A 13,050-nucleotide genomic window follows, 5' to 3' on the forward strand; every position below is an offset into this window, starting at 1 on the left:
AGAGAACTATCACTTCACGGTGGGGCAAGTCTGGCATGAGCTGGGGGGGGGGGATTGCACGACAAACTAGCTGATCTGTTAGGGGTCAGCGTCCTTCCCCCCGATTTCCTGATAATACAGCTGGGAGGCAATGATTTGACACAATAGGGAAGAAGGTACTGTTGGCAGAAATGTATACCTTACTCAGGAGGATTGCAGAATGTTGGAAACACAGAGGTCATGGTATCGCAAATGCTGCCCAGGCAGCATTGGCAAGGAGCAGAATCTAATAAAGCTATAGAAAATTCCAGCAGAAAATTAAACAAAGCATTAGGACATTTCTGAACATACACAGACCTCAAGTGTATCAAGCATGGGGCCATTACCTTAAATAATGAGGAATTATTTCTCAACTACAGGGTGTATGGAAGGAATGGAGATTTTCACAAGAAAAATGTTTTGGACTCTAGCAGAAAGAGGCTGCCCATAGGGTATATTTGGTGGGGGGGGGGCTGAGGGCCGTATACCCATGCAGGGTGGCAGCATGGATCAGCCTCGAGATGGCCCTACAATGGAGCACGGTCCCCGCTGACCTGAACCCATGTTCCCCAAAATGCTTTTACCATTGCAGTCTTTTTATCTGGATTTGTTTACGAGTAGCTGAGTGTGCAATAAATCTTACGGCTTACTTTTCCACCTTACATGATCTGATTTTCTTCATTATTGTACATGAGAATCGTGTAAGGAGGGATGGGGTGGGTCAAAAATGTTTGACAACTATTACTCTGATATACCTGCACCACTTCCCTGCGCTTTAACACTTCCAGGCTTATAGGACATGACGTAAGAGTGCATAAATGGATCTGAAAAAGACAAGTCGAGAAGGAGTACAGCCAATCATGGCATAGCATGCTGTCATGGCTAGAACCTGCAGGTATACTGCATTTGACTTGAAGTATCTAAAAAGGGAATGGCACGAAGGGTTTCTAAACCCCATCCCAACTAGGTGCCCAACAAAACGAAAACAAAAATGTCCTCCAAGTAAGCAGGTGAACACAGGGCGATGCAAAAAGGGAAGACAAATGCAGGCTATGTATGAGGGTTGGTGAGCACGGGTCCGGAGGCTGGTAAGAGAGGCTTGCATGAGGGTTCAGCATACTCTCTGAACAAATTATCTGCGGCTCTGCCAAAGGTTGTATGTTCAGAAATGCAATGGATCGAGATCGGTAGAAACGGGACAGTAAATAAGTCCACTTCTGCCCAACCATCAGTAGGATGGGCATCACTTATTACGTATTCTCACAAATCCCAATCACAACAATCGTATAATCACAAATAGAATGGCACTTTCTAATGTGTACTATTTCGGTGACACGATCTAATAAGCTCAAACGAAGCAACAGCTCTCAAACCAACTGCAACCAGAAAGTTAGTATTTGCATCATAGTGTGTTCTATGACGCGCTTTCCAATCTACTATAAAATCCCACAACCAAGCATGGGGTTTCTGTAAAAGGACAGGGTGTCAGCATATCCAGGCAATAAGAAAATGAGGACGGTCTCTTCTCGCAAAGAAACAGACAATAGCGCTTAAAAAGGAAAGGAGTAAATATGCACACAAGTAAGAAATCTGTAGACTGACCGGCTTTCCACCTCTGCTGGGTTTTCAGTGCATATCGATCACAGTCCTCTCTGCTGATCTTGTATTTTTCAGCCAGATTTTCAGCAGTGACGCCCATTGGGGTTTTAATGTGCAAATCAGTGAGTCCGGCCCACAAAGTGTCTTCCATCTAGAACGGAATCAAGGGAACAAGGAATAATGGTCAGTCATAGGCATAAAACAAACGATTCACAGATTAATGTTCATTTCTGACAATTATAGCTTAACAGAGGCACTGGAACAGACATTACCCTTAAATGAAAAAGAATAGGTTTGATAAGTAGAAGGAAGCGATCATGGCATACATTGTACATATGCTTGGTCCAAAGGTAGCTCGATTATCAATGACTTGGAAAATACCATCAGGCGGCTGGAATCCGAATGGTACCAAATACATTACACAGTCGCAGGAGAGCATACATCAGGGGCATCAAACATAAGGCCCACAGTGATGAGCAAGCAACACACACATATATATATATATATATATTCAGTGAAAAAACTTTGTCAAAGGGACGTTATGGTTCCAAGTAAAACTGAAAAACCCTTGAAATTCGCCAGTTATGGTAAGCTGAGCAACCATAACTCGCGCCACCACCGTGCGATGCTAAGACGAACACCCAGGACATCAAAGATGACATCACAAATGTCACTGAATTTCATAGGTTTTTAGTAGCGCAACTTAACCATAACGTCCCTTTAACAAAGTTTTTTCATTGAATTTCATAGGTTTTTATTAGTGCAACTTAACCATAACGTCTCTGTAACACTTTTTTTTACTGAATTTTATAGGTTATTAGTGCAACGTCACCATAACATCCTTTTCAATAGATGACGACCACTAGCATCTTAGGTCCTCAAAGTGGGAACCCCGGGTGGTAAAAGAAAAAGATTTTCCTTCCTACACGGCGTCCCAGTGTAGGAAGGAAAATCTTTTACCACAATGGCCTCCATGGAAAGGGAAGGCGGTGTGTATAAAGAGAACACAACAGGGCATGAGCGGGGGGGTGGAGGGGGAACAGGGGAGACACATGGGCATGAGCGAGGGTGAGAGGGAACAGAGCACAAAAGGGGCATGAGCAGGGGGTGGGAGAAAAGGAAGGAAACACGGGGCATGAGCGGGGGTGGGGGAACACGAGAGAGACACGGGGCATGAGCAGCAGGTGGGGGGGAACAGGGGAGACACGGGGCTGAGCGGGGGGTGGGGAGGAACACGAGGGAGACACGGGGCATGAGCGGATGGTGGGGAGGAACACGAGGGAGACACAGGGCATGAGCGTGGGGTGGCAGGAACACAAGGGAGACACGGGGCATGAGCGGGGGGTGGGGAGGAACACGAGGGAGACACGGGGCATGAGTGGGGGGTGGGGAGGAACACTAGGGAGACACAGGGTATGAGTGGGGGGTGGGGTAAACAGGGCACACACGGGCATGAGCGGGGGTGGGGGAAAAGGGCACACAGGGCATGAGCGGGGATGGAGGGGAACACGAGGGAAACATGGGGCATGAGCGGGGGTGGGGGGAACACGAGGGAGACACGAGGCATGAGCGGGGGTGGGGGGTAACACGAGGGAAACACAGGGCATAAGCGGGGTTGGAGGGAACACGAGGGAGACACGAGGCATGAGCCGGGGGTGGGGGCAAGAGGAGACACGGGGCATGAGCGGGAGGTGAGGGGGTACATGATGCAGACACGGGGCATGAGCGGGGGGTGGGGGCAACAGGATACACACGGGGCATGAGCGGGGGGTGAGGGGGTACACGAGGGAGACACGGGCATGAGCGGGGGTGGGGGGAATACGAGGGAGACATGGGGCATGAGCGGCAGTGGAGGGAACAGTGCACATGGGGCATGAGCGGGGGTGGGGGGAACAGGGCGCACACAGGGCATGAGCGGGGGGTGGGGGGAAAGGAGAGACGGGGCATGAGCAGGTGGGGGGAACACGAGGGGGACACTGGGCATGAGCGGGAGGGTGTGCGGGGAAACACGAGGCATGAGCAGGGGTGGGGGGAACACGAGGGAGACACGGGGCATGAGTGGGGGTGGGGGTAACACGAGGGAGACACGGGGCATGAGCGGGGGTGGGGGTAACACGAGGGATACATGGGGCATGAGCAGGCGGTGGGGGTAACACGAGGGAGACATGGGGCAAGAGCGGGGATGGGGGAGTAACACGGAGCATGAGCGGGGGGGGTGCGGGGAACAAGAGGGAAACACGGGGCATGAGCGGGGGGTTGGGGGTACAGGAGGGAAACCCGGGGCATGAGGGGGGTGGGGGTAGAGGAGGGAGACATGGGACATGACCGGAGGGTGGGGGCGCAACAGGAGACACAGGGCATGAGCGGGGGGTGGGGGGTACACGAGGGAAACACGGGGCATGAGTGGGGGTGGGGGGGGCAGGGGAGACACGGGGCATGAGCGGGGGTGGGGGGGACAGGGGAGACATGGGGCATGAGCGGGGGGTGGGGGTAACAAGGGAGACACGGGGCTTGAGCGGGGAGTGGGGGGAAAGGAGTGAGACACGGGGCATGAGCGTGGGTGGGTGGAACAGGGGAGACACGGGGCATGAGCGGGGGGTGGGGGGTAACAAGGGAGACAGGGCATGAGCGGGGGTGAGGGAGACAGGGCATGAGCAGGGGGTGGGGGGTAACACAAGGGAGACACAGGGCATGAGCGGGGATGGGGGTAACAGGGGAGACATGGGGCATGAGCGGGGGGTGGGGGGTAACACAAGGGAGACACGGGGCATGAGCAGGGGGTGGGGGGGTAACACAAGGGAGACACAGGGCATGAGCAGGGGGTGGGGGGGTAACACAAGGGAGACACCGGCATGAGCGGGGGGTGGGGGTTAACAGGGGAGACCGGTCATGAGCGGGGGGTGGGGGGGCACAGGGGAGACACACGGGGCATGAGCGGGGGGGAAGGGGAGAGACACACGGGCATGAGCGGGGGGTGGGAGGAAAGGAGGGAGACATGGGCATGAGCGGGGGTGGGGGAAGGGGAGAGACACGGGGCATGAGCGGGGGGTGGGGAGAAGGGGAGAGACACACGGGGCATGAGCGGGGGGTGGGGAGAAGGGGAGAGACACACGGGGCATGAGCGGGGGGTGGGGGGAAAAGGGAGAGCCACACTGGGCATGAGTGGGGGGGGAGGGGAGAGACACGGGGCATGGGTGGGTGTAACAAGGGAGACATGGGGCATGAGTGGGGGGTGGGGGGTAACACAAGGGAGACATGGGGCATGAGCGGGGAGTGGGGGGAAGTGGAGAGACACGGGGCATGAACGGGGGAGGGGGGAAGGGGAGAGACACACGGGGCATGAGCAGGGGGTGGGGGGGAAGGGGAGAGAGACACGGGGCATGAACGGGGGTGGTGGGAGGGGAGAGAGACAAGGGGCATGAGCGGGGGGTGGGGGGAGGGGAGAGACACACGGGGCATGAGCAGGGGGTGGGGGGAAGGGGAGTGACACACGGGGCATGAGCGGGGGCGAGGGGGTACACGATGAAGACACGGGGCATGAGCGGGGGTGGGGGGGAAGGGGAGAGAGACACGGGGCATGAGCGGGGGGTGGGTGAAGGGGAGAGACACGGGACATGAGTGGGGGTGGGGGGAAGGGGAGAGACACGGGGCATGAGCGGGGGGTGGGGGGAACAGTAGGGAGACACGGAGCATGAGCGGGGGAGGGGGGAAGGGGAGAGACACGAGGTATGAGCGGGGGGTGGGGGGGAAGGGGTGAGACACGGCGCATGAGGGGGGTGGGGGAAGAGGAGAGACACGGGGCATTAGTTGGGGGGGAGGGGAGCGACACGGGGCATGAGCTGGGGGTGGGGGAAGGGGAGAGACACGGGGCATGAGCGGGGGTGGAGTGGAACAGTAGGGAGACACAGGGCATGAGCAGGGGGTGGGTGGGAAGGGGAGAGACACGGGGCATGAGCGGGGGGTGGGGGGGAAGGGGAGAGACACACGGGGCATGAGCGGGGGTGGGGGGAAGCGGAGAGAGACACGGGGCATGAGCGGTGGGTGGGGGGAAGGGGAGAGAGACTCGGGGCATGAGCGGGGGGTGGGGGGAAGGGGAGAGAGACACGGGGGGTGGGGGGAAGGGGAGAGAGACACGGGGCATGAGCGGGGGGTGGGGGGAAGGGGAGAGAGACACGGGGCATGAGCAGGGGGTGGGGGAAGGGGAGAGAGACACGGGGCATGAGCGGGGGTGGGGGAGAAGGGGAGAGAGACACGGGGCATGAGCAGGGGGTGGGAGGGAAGGGGAGAGACATGGGGCATGAGTGGGGGGTGGGGGGAAGGGGAGAGAGACACGTGGCATGAGCAGGGGGTGGGGGGAAGGGGAGAGAGACACGGGGCATGAGCGGGGGGTGGAGGGGAAGGGGAGAGACACGGGGCATGAGCGGGGGGTGGGGGGAAGGGGAGAGAGACACGGGGCATGAGCGGGGGGGTGGGGAAGAAGGGGAGAGAGACACGGGGCATGAGCGAAGGGGAGAGACACGGGGCATGAGCGGGGGGTGGGATGGAAGGGGAGAGACACGGGGCATGAGCGGGGGGTGGGAGGGAAGGGGAGAGACACGGGGAATGAGCGGGGGGTGGGAGGGAAGGGGAGAGACACGGGGCATGCGCGGGGGTGGGGGTAAGGGGAGAGACGGGGCATGAGCGGGGGTGGGGGCAAGGGGAGAGACACGGAGCATGAGCGGGGGTGGGGGCAAGGGGAGAGACACGGGGCATGAGCGGGGAGCGGGGGGTGGGGGGAACAGTAGGGAGACACGGGGCATGAGCGGGGGAGAGGGGAAGGGGAGAGACACAAGGTATGAGCGGGGGGTGGGGGAAGGGGTAAAACACGGGGCATGAGGGGGGTGGGGGAAGGGGAGAGAGACACGGGGCAAGAGGGGGGTGGGGGGAAGGGGTGAGAGACAGGGCATGAGCGGGGGGTGGGGGGAAGGCGAGAGAGACACAGGGCATGAGCGGGGGTTGGGGGGAAGGGGAGAGAGACACGGCATGAGCGGGGGTGGGGGGAAGCGGAGAGAGACACGGGGCATGAGCGGGGGCATTGGGGGGGTAACACAGGAGACACGGGGCATGAGCGGGGGGTGGGGAGGGGAGAGGAGAGACACACGGGGCATGAGCAAGGGGGGAGGGGAGAGACACACGGGGCATGAGCGGGGGGGTGGGGGGAAGGGGGAGAGAGACACGGTGCATGTGCGGCGGGTGGGGGCGAAGGGAGAGACACGGGGCATGTGCGGGGGGTGGGGGGAAGGGGAGAGACACAAGGGGCATGAGCGGGGGGTGGGGGGAAGGGGAGAGACACGGGGCATGAGCGGTGGGGGGGAAGGGGAGAGAAACACGGGGCATGAGCGGGGGGTGGGGGGAAGGGGAGAGAGACAAGGGGCATGAGCGGGGGGTGGGGGAAGGGGAGAGAGACACAGGGCCTGAGCGGGGGGTGTGGGGGAAGGGGAGAGACACGGGGCATTAGTGGGGGGGAGGGGAGCGACACAGGGCATGAGCTGGGGGTGGGGGGAAAGGAGGGAGGCACGGGGCATGAGCGGGGGGAAGGAGAGAGAGACACGGGGCATGAGTGGTGGGTGGGTGGGAAGGGGAGAGACTCACGGGGCATGAGCGGGGGGTGGGGGGGAAGGAGAGCGAGACACGGGGCATGAGTGGGGGAAGGGGAGAGAGACACGGGGCATGAGCGGGCGGAAGGGGAGAGAGACACGGGGCATGAGCGGGGGGTGGGGGGAAGGGGTGAGAGACAGGGCATGAGCGGGGGGTGGGGGGAAGGCGAGAGAGACACAGGGCATGAGCGGGGGTTGGGGGGAAGGGGAGAGAGACACTGGGCATGAGCGGGGGTGAGGGGAAACGGAGAGAGACACGGGCATGAGCGGGGGTGGGGGGAAGCGGAGAGAGACACGGGGCATGAGCGGGGGAAGGGGAGAGAGACACGGGGCATGAGCGGGCGGAAGGGGAGAGAGACACGGGGCATGAGCGGGGGGTGGGGGAAGGGGTGAGAGACAGGGCATGAGCGGGGGGTGGGGGGAAGGCGAGAGAGACACAGGGCATGAGCGGGGGTTGGGGGGAAGGGGAGAGAGACACTGGGCATGAGCGGGGGTGAGGGGAAACGGAGAGAGACACGGGCATGAGCGGGGGTGGGGGGAAGCGGAGAGAGACACGGGGCATGAGCGGGGGGTGGGGGTAACAGGGGAGACAGGACATGGGAGGGGGGTAACACAAGGGAGACACGGGGCATTGGGGGGGGTAACAGGAGACACGGGGCATGAGCGGGGGGTGGGGAGGGGAGAGGAGAGACACACGGGGCATGAGCAAGGGGGGAGGGGAGAGACACACGGGGCATGAGCGGGGGGTGGGGGGAAGGGGGAGAGAGAAACGGTGCATGTGCGGCGGGTGGGGGCGAAGGGAGAGACACGGGGCATGTGCGGGGGGTGGGGGGAAGGGGAGAGACACAAGGGGCATGAGCGGGGGGTGGGGGTAAGGGGAGAGACACGGGGCATGAGCGGTGGGGGGGAAGGGGAGAGAAACACGGGGCATGAGCGGGGGGTGGGGGGAAGGGGAGAGAGACACAGCCATGAGCAGGGGTGGGGGGGAGGGGAGAGTCACGGGGCATGAGCGGGGAGTGGGGGGGAAGGGGAGAGACACGGGGCATGAGTTGGGGGTGGGGGAAGGGGAGAGACACGGGGCATGGGTGGGGGTAACACAAGGGAAACATGGGGCATGAGAAGGGGTGGGGGGTAACAAGGGAGACACAGGGCATGAGCGGGGGTGGGGGGTAACAGGGGAGACAGGTCATGAGCGGGGGTGGGGGGAACAGGGGAGAGACACGGGGCATGAGCGGGGGTTGGGGGGGAAGGGGAGAGAGACACAGGGCATGAGCGGGGGGTGGGGGGAATGCGAGAGAGACACGGGGCATGAGCGGGGGCTGGGGGGAAGGGGAGAGAGACACTGGGCATGAGCGGGGGGTGGGGGGAAGCGGAGAGAGACACGGGCATGAGCGGGGGTGGGGGAAGTGGAGAGAGACACGGGCATGAGCGGGGGTGGGGGGGAAGGGGAGAGACACGGGGCATGAGCGGGGGGTGGGGGGTAACAGGGGAGACAGGGCATGGGAAGGGGTAACACAAGGGAGACACGGGGCATGAGTGGGGGGTGGGGGGGAACAGGGGAGACACGGGGCATGAGCAGGGGGTGGGGGGAAGGGGAGAGAGACACTGGGCATAAGCAGGGGTGGGGGGGAAGAGGAGAGAGACACGGGGCATGAGCAGGGGGTGGGGGGGAGGGGAAAGAGACACGGGGCATGAGCTGGGGTGGGGGGAAGGGGAGAGAGACACAGGGCATGAGCTGGGGGTGGGGGGAAGGGGAGAGAGACACGGGGCAGGAGCGGGGGGTGGGGGAAGCGGAGAGAGACACGGGCATGAGCGGGGGGTGGGGGTAACGGGGGAGACAGGGCATGGGTGGGGGTAACACAAGGGAGACACGGGGCATGAGCGGGGGGTGGGGGAAGTGGAGAGAGACACGGGCATGAGCGGGGGTGGGGGGGAAGGGGAGAGACACGGGGCATGAGCGGGGGGTGGGGGGTAACAGGGGAGACAGGGCATGGGAGGGGGTAACACAAGGGAGACACGGGGCATGAGCGGGGGGTGGGGGGGAACAGGGGAGACACGGGGCATGAGCAGGGGGTGGGGGGAAGGGGAGAGAGACACCGGGCATAAGCAGGGGGTGGGGGGGAAGAGGAGAGAGACACAGGGCATGAGCAGGGGGTGGGGGGGAAGGGGAAAGAGACACGGGGCATGAGCTGGGGGTGGGGGGAAGGGGAGAGAGACACAGGGCATGAGCTGGGGTGGGGGGAAGGGGAGAGAGACACGGGGCACGAGCGGGGGCTTGGGGGAAAGGGAGAGAGACACGGGGCATGAGCGGGGGGTGGGGAGAAGGGGAGAGAGACACTGGGCATGAGCGGGGGTGGGGGGAAGCGGAGAGAGACATGGGCATGAGCTGGGGTGGGGGAAGGGGAGAGACACGGGGCATGAGCGGGGGTGGGGGGTAACACAAGGTAGACACGGGGCATGAGCGGGGGTTGGGGGGAAGGGGAGAAACATGGGGCATTAGCGGGGGGTGGGGAGGAGGGGAGAGACACGGGCATGAGGGGGGGTGGTGGGAAAGGAGGGAGACACGGGGCATGAGTGGGGGGAAGGGAAGAGCAACACGGGGCATGAGCGGGGGGTGGGGGGAAGGAGTGAGAGACACTGGGCATGAGCGGGGGGTAGGGGGAATAGGGAGACACGGGGCATGAGCAGGGGGTGGCGGGGAAGGGGAGAGACATGGGGCATGAGCGGGGGGTGGGGGGGAAGGGGAGAAACACTGGGCATGAGCGGGGGTGGGGGAAGGGGAGAGAGATACAGGGCATGAGAGGGGGGTAGAGGCGAAGGGGAGAGACGAGGCATGAGCGGGGGGAGGGGAGAGACACGGGGCATGAGTGGGGGGTGAGGGGAGGGGAGAGACACACGGGGCATGAGCGGGGGGTGGGGGCAAAGGAGGGAGACGCACGGGGCATGAGCGGGGGTGGGGGGAAGGTGAGAGAGACACGGGGAATGAGCGGGGGTTGAGGGGGAAGAGGAGAGAGTCACGGGGCATGAGTGGGGGGTGGTGGGGGGAGGAGGGAGACACGGGACATGAGCGGGGGAACAGGAAAGAGAAACTGAGCATGAGCGGGGGGGTGGGAGGAACACACAGAGAATCAGCGAGGGGGGGACATGGGAGGCACGGGCCATGAGCGGGAGGTGGGGGGAACAAGAGAGAGACACGAGGGCCTGTGCCTCACTGCCTTTTCGTGGCCGACGCAGCCCACATCAAAACTGTGCAGGCAGCAGAGCAGATCCCGCTCCGATAAATAAAGATGGCGGGCGTCTCTGAAAATAGACGCACTGCACGCTTCACGGCAGCCAATAGAAAAGCACGTCAGATGTCCGCAGACATCACGCAAGCTGCTTGCCCAATCACCGTCCTGTCCGCGGAGCGAACAGGGAAGTGTGTCCGCGAAGCGAACACAGATATCGCTAATTTTTTCTGACCTACTTTTTGGTCATTTAAAAAAAAATACTGGACGGATTTTCATCAAATTTGCAAAAGCACGCTTTCGGGACCAAGCCGCTGCTCCTGGTCCAAATTTGGTGAAAATCCGTCCAGCGGTTTGGGCTGTAGGCGCGAGCAACATTTTTTTCCCATTCAGTCTATGGGAAAAAAAAAAGTTTTGGGACCCCCCCCCCTATAACTTTGCCCCTCCTGGACGAATCCTCACCAAACTTCGTCCAGGGGGAGCGAAGTTATAAGCCGCCCAAAAAGTGCTCTTCCTATGGAAACACCAACTTAACCATACTCACGGCCGCTACCCCGTGTAGTTATGGTTAGGATGCTAAACCCATAAGAAGCACACTTTTTCGGCGGCTTATAACCTCGCCCCCCCCTGGATGAATCCTCACCAAACTTTGCAGAAAAAGTACATGGGTGGCTCTGAATTTATTCGCCAAGTTGGGCGATGTTTCGTGTGAGGGTGGGGAGTTATAAGGTGGGTCTCAACACTTTTTTTCCCATAGACTGAATGGGGGAAAAAACTTTGCGCACGGCTACAGGCGGAACGGCTGGACGGATTTGCACCAAAATTGCACCAGGAGCGGGGGCTTGGGCTAGAAGAACAAGTTAGTTACCAACTGTAGTGTTCTTTCTACTGGATGTTCCTCCCACATATTCCTTATCTTTGATATCTCTATTCCAGCTTGCTGGCCTCGGAATTATTTTTCAGTAGAGGGCGCTGCGCATCGATGCCCTCGAGTCCATGTCCCTCGATGGCCTACGTATCGGCGTTGACGTCATCACGAGTATAAATAGTCACGCGCAGCATCCGTTGCTCAGTTCCATTTTGAAGTGTGAGCTTTGTCTAGCATGAGACGGTTACAACCCTTGAGGGAACGCAGGCTGGAACTACAAGGGAAGTTTTACTGCGGGGAAGGATGGGATGGGCGATAAGGAATACGTGGGAGGAACATCCAGTCGAAAGAACGTTACAGTTGGTAAGTAACTTGTTCTTCGAATGGATTCAAACTCCCACGTATTCCTCATCTTTGATAGACTCCCAAAGCAGTAAATTGTACAGGAGGTGGGAATCAAAATGACTGTTTTAAGTGTGCAGAGTGCAATACAGCTTTTCAAAATTTGGTCTCCTGACAAGTGGAGGAGTCCAGACTATAGAATTTGGTGAAGGTGGGTGCAGATGACCATGTGGCAGTTGCACTAATGTCCTTTGTTGGAACTCCCTTTTTGAGAGCTGACAAGGCTGCAAAACCCCTGGTGGAATGAGCCCTCAGATGTTGAGGGGGGATCTTTCTCTGCCAATTTGTAATATTCCAGTATAGTTAGAATGATCCATCTTGAGATGGTTTGTTTGGTGATGGCAAGACCTAGTTTGTGTCCTGCATACCCCAAAAATAATTGGTCTGCTTGCCTTAGTCCTGCAAGTCTGCTTATATGAAAGCTCAGACCCCGCTTAGGACCAAGCCTAGGCAATCTTTCTTCCTCTTTACCTGGGTGAGGAGGAGGATAAGATTAAGGTAAAGTTATCTTTTGTGTGATCTGGAACTCTGACACAACCTTTGGGAGGAAATTAGGCTTCACTTGAAGAACTACTTTATCTTTGTGGAAGATAGTGTGTGGAGGTTTGCAAGATAAGGCTTGGAGTTCGCTCACTCTTCTGGCAGAAGTTATAGCCACTAGGAAAACAGTTTTCAGAGTGAGAAATCTTAATGGGCAGGAATGGAGAGGTTCAAAAGGAGTGCCCATTAGGAATTTTAGAACTATATTTAAGTCCCACAGAGGAACTTGAAAAAGGAGTCGCGGGGGGTGGGGGAGGGAGGGAGGGCTAGACATTAGTCAACCCTTTCAGGAATTGAATAACTAAGGGCATCTTAAAACATGAGGGTTCTTCAACCGTGCGTTTGAAGATAGATAGCACGGGGAGGTAACCCTCGATTGTGCCGACTTGTAGTCCTAGATTTGCTAAATGTAGTAGGAAAGATAACGCCATTGGTGTACTGTATGAAAAAGCGTCGATATTCTTATGTCTACACCAGCTGCAGAACTTGTTCCAATGGCAGCAGTAAAGTGATTTAGTTGCTGGTCTTCTGGCCGAAAGCAACACCTCCATTACGTCATGCGGGAGGTCCTAATCCTTGCATCTCAGCCTTTCGGAAACCATGCGTGAAGGCTGACAGTTCGGATATCCGGATGGGGAACCCGATCCTCCTCTTGCGAGAGAAGATCATCTCTTTGTGGAAGATGAATCAGAGGACGGATGGACAGGTCCAGAAGGTCTGGGTACCACGTTCTCCTGGCCCAATCCAGGGCAATTAGGAT

General features: G+C 59.2%; 1 protein-coding gene across 1 annotated transcript in view; it reads right to left on the bottom strand.

Moving 5' to 3' along the window:
* ACAA2 (acetyl-CoA acyltransferase 2) overlaps nt 1–13,050 on the bottom strand; it is a 417,950-nt gene that overhangs the window by 201,273 nt on the left and 203,627 nt on the right. The window contains exon 5 of the mRNA XM_069626958.1: nt 1,621–1,768. Coding sequence (XP_069483059.1) covers nt 1,621–1,768 — 148 coding nt within the window. The remainder of the gene's footprint in view (nt 1–1,620; nt 1,769–13,050) is intronic.

The sequence above is a fragment of the Ambystoma mexicanum genome, chromosome 6p, assembly GCF_040938575.1.
Source record: "Ambystoma mexicanum isolate Mex_15411 chromosome 6p, UKY_AmexF1_1, whole genome shotgun sequence".
Taxonomy (NCBI): Eukaryota; Metazoa; Chordata; class Amphibia; order Caudata; family Ambystomatidae; genus Ambystoma; species Ambystoma mexicanum.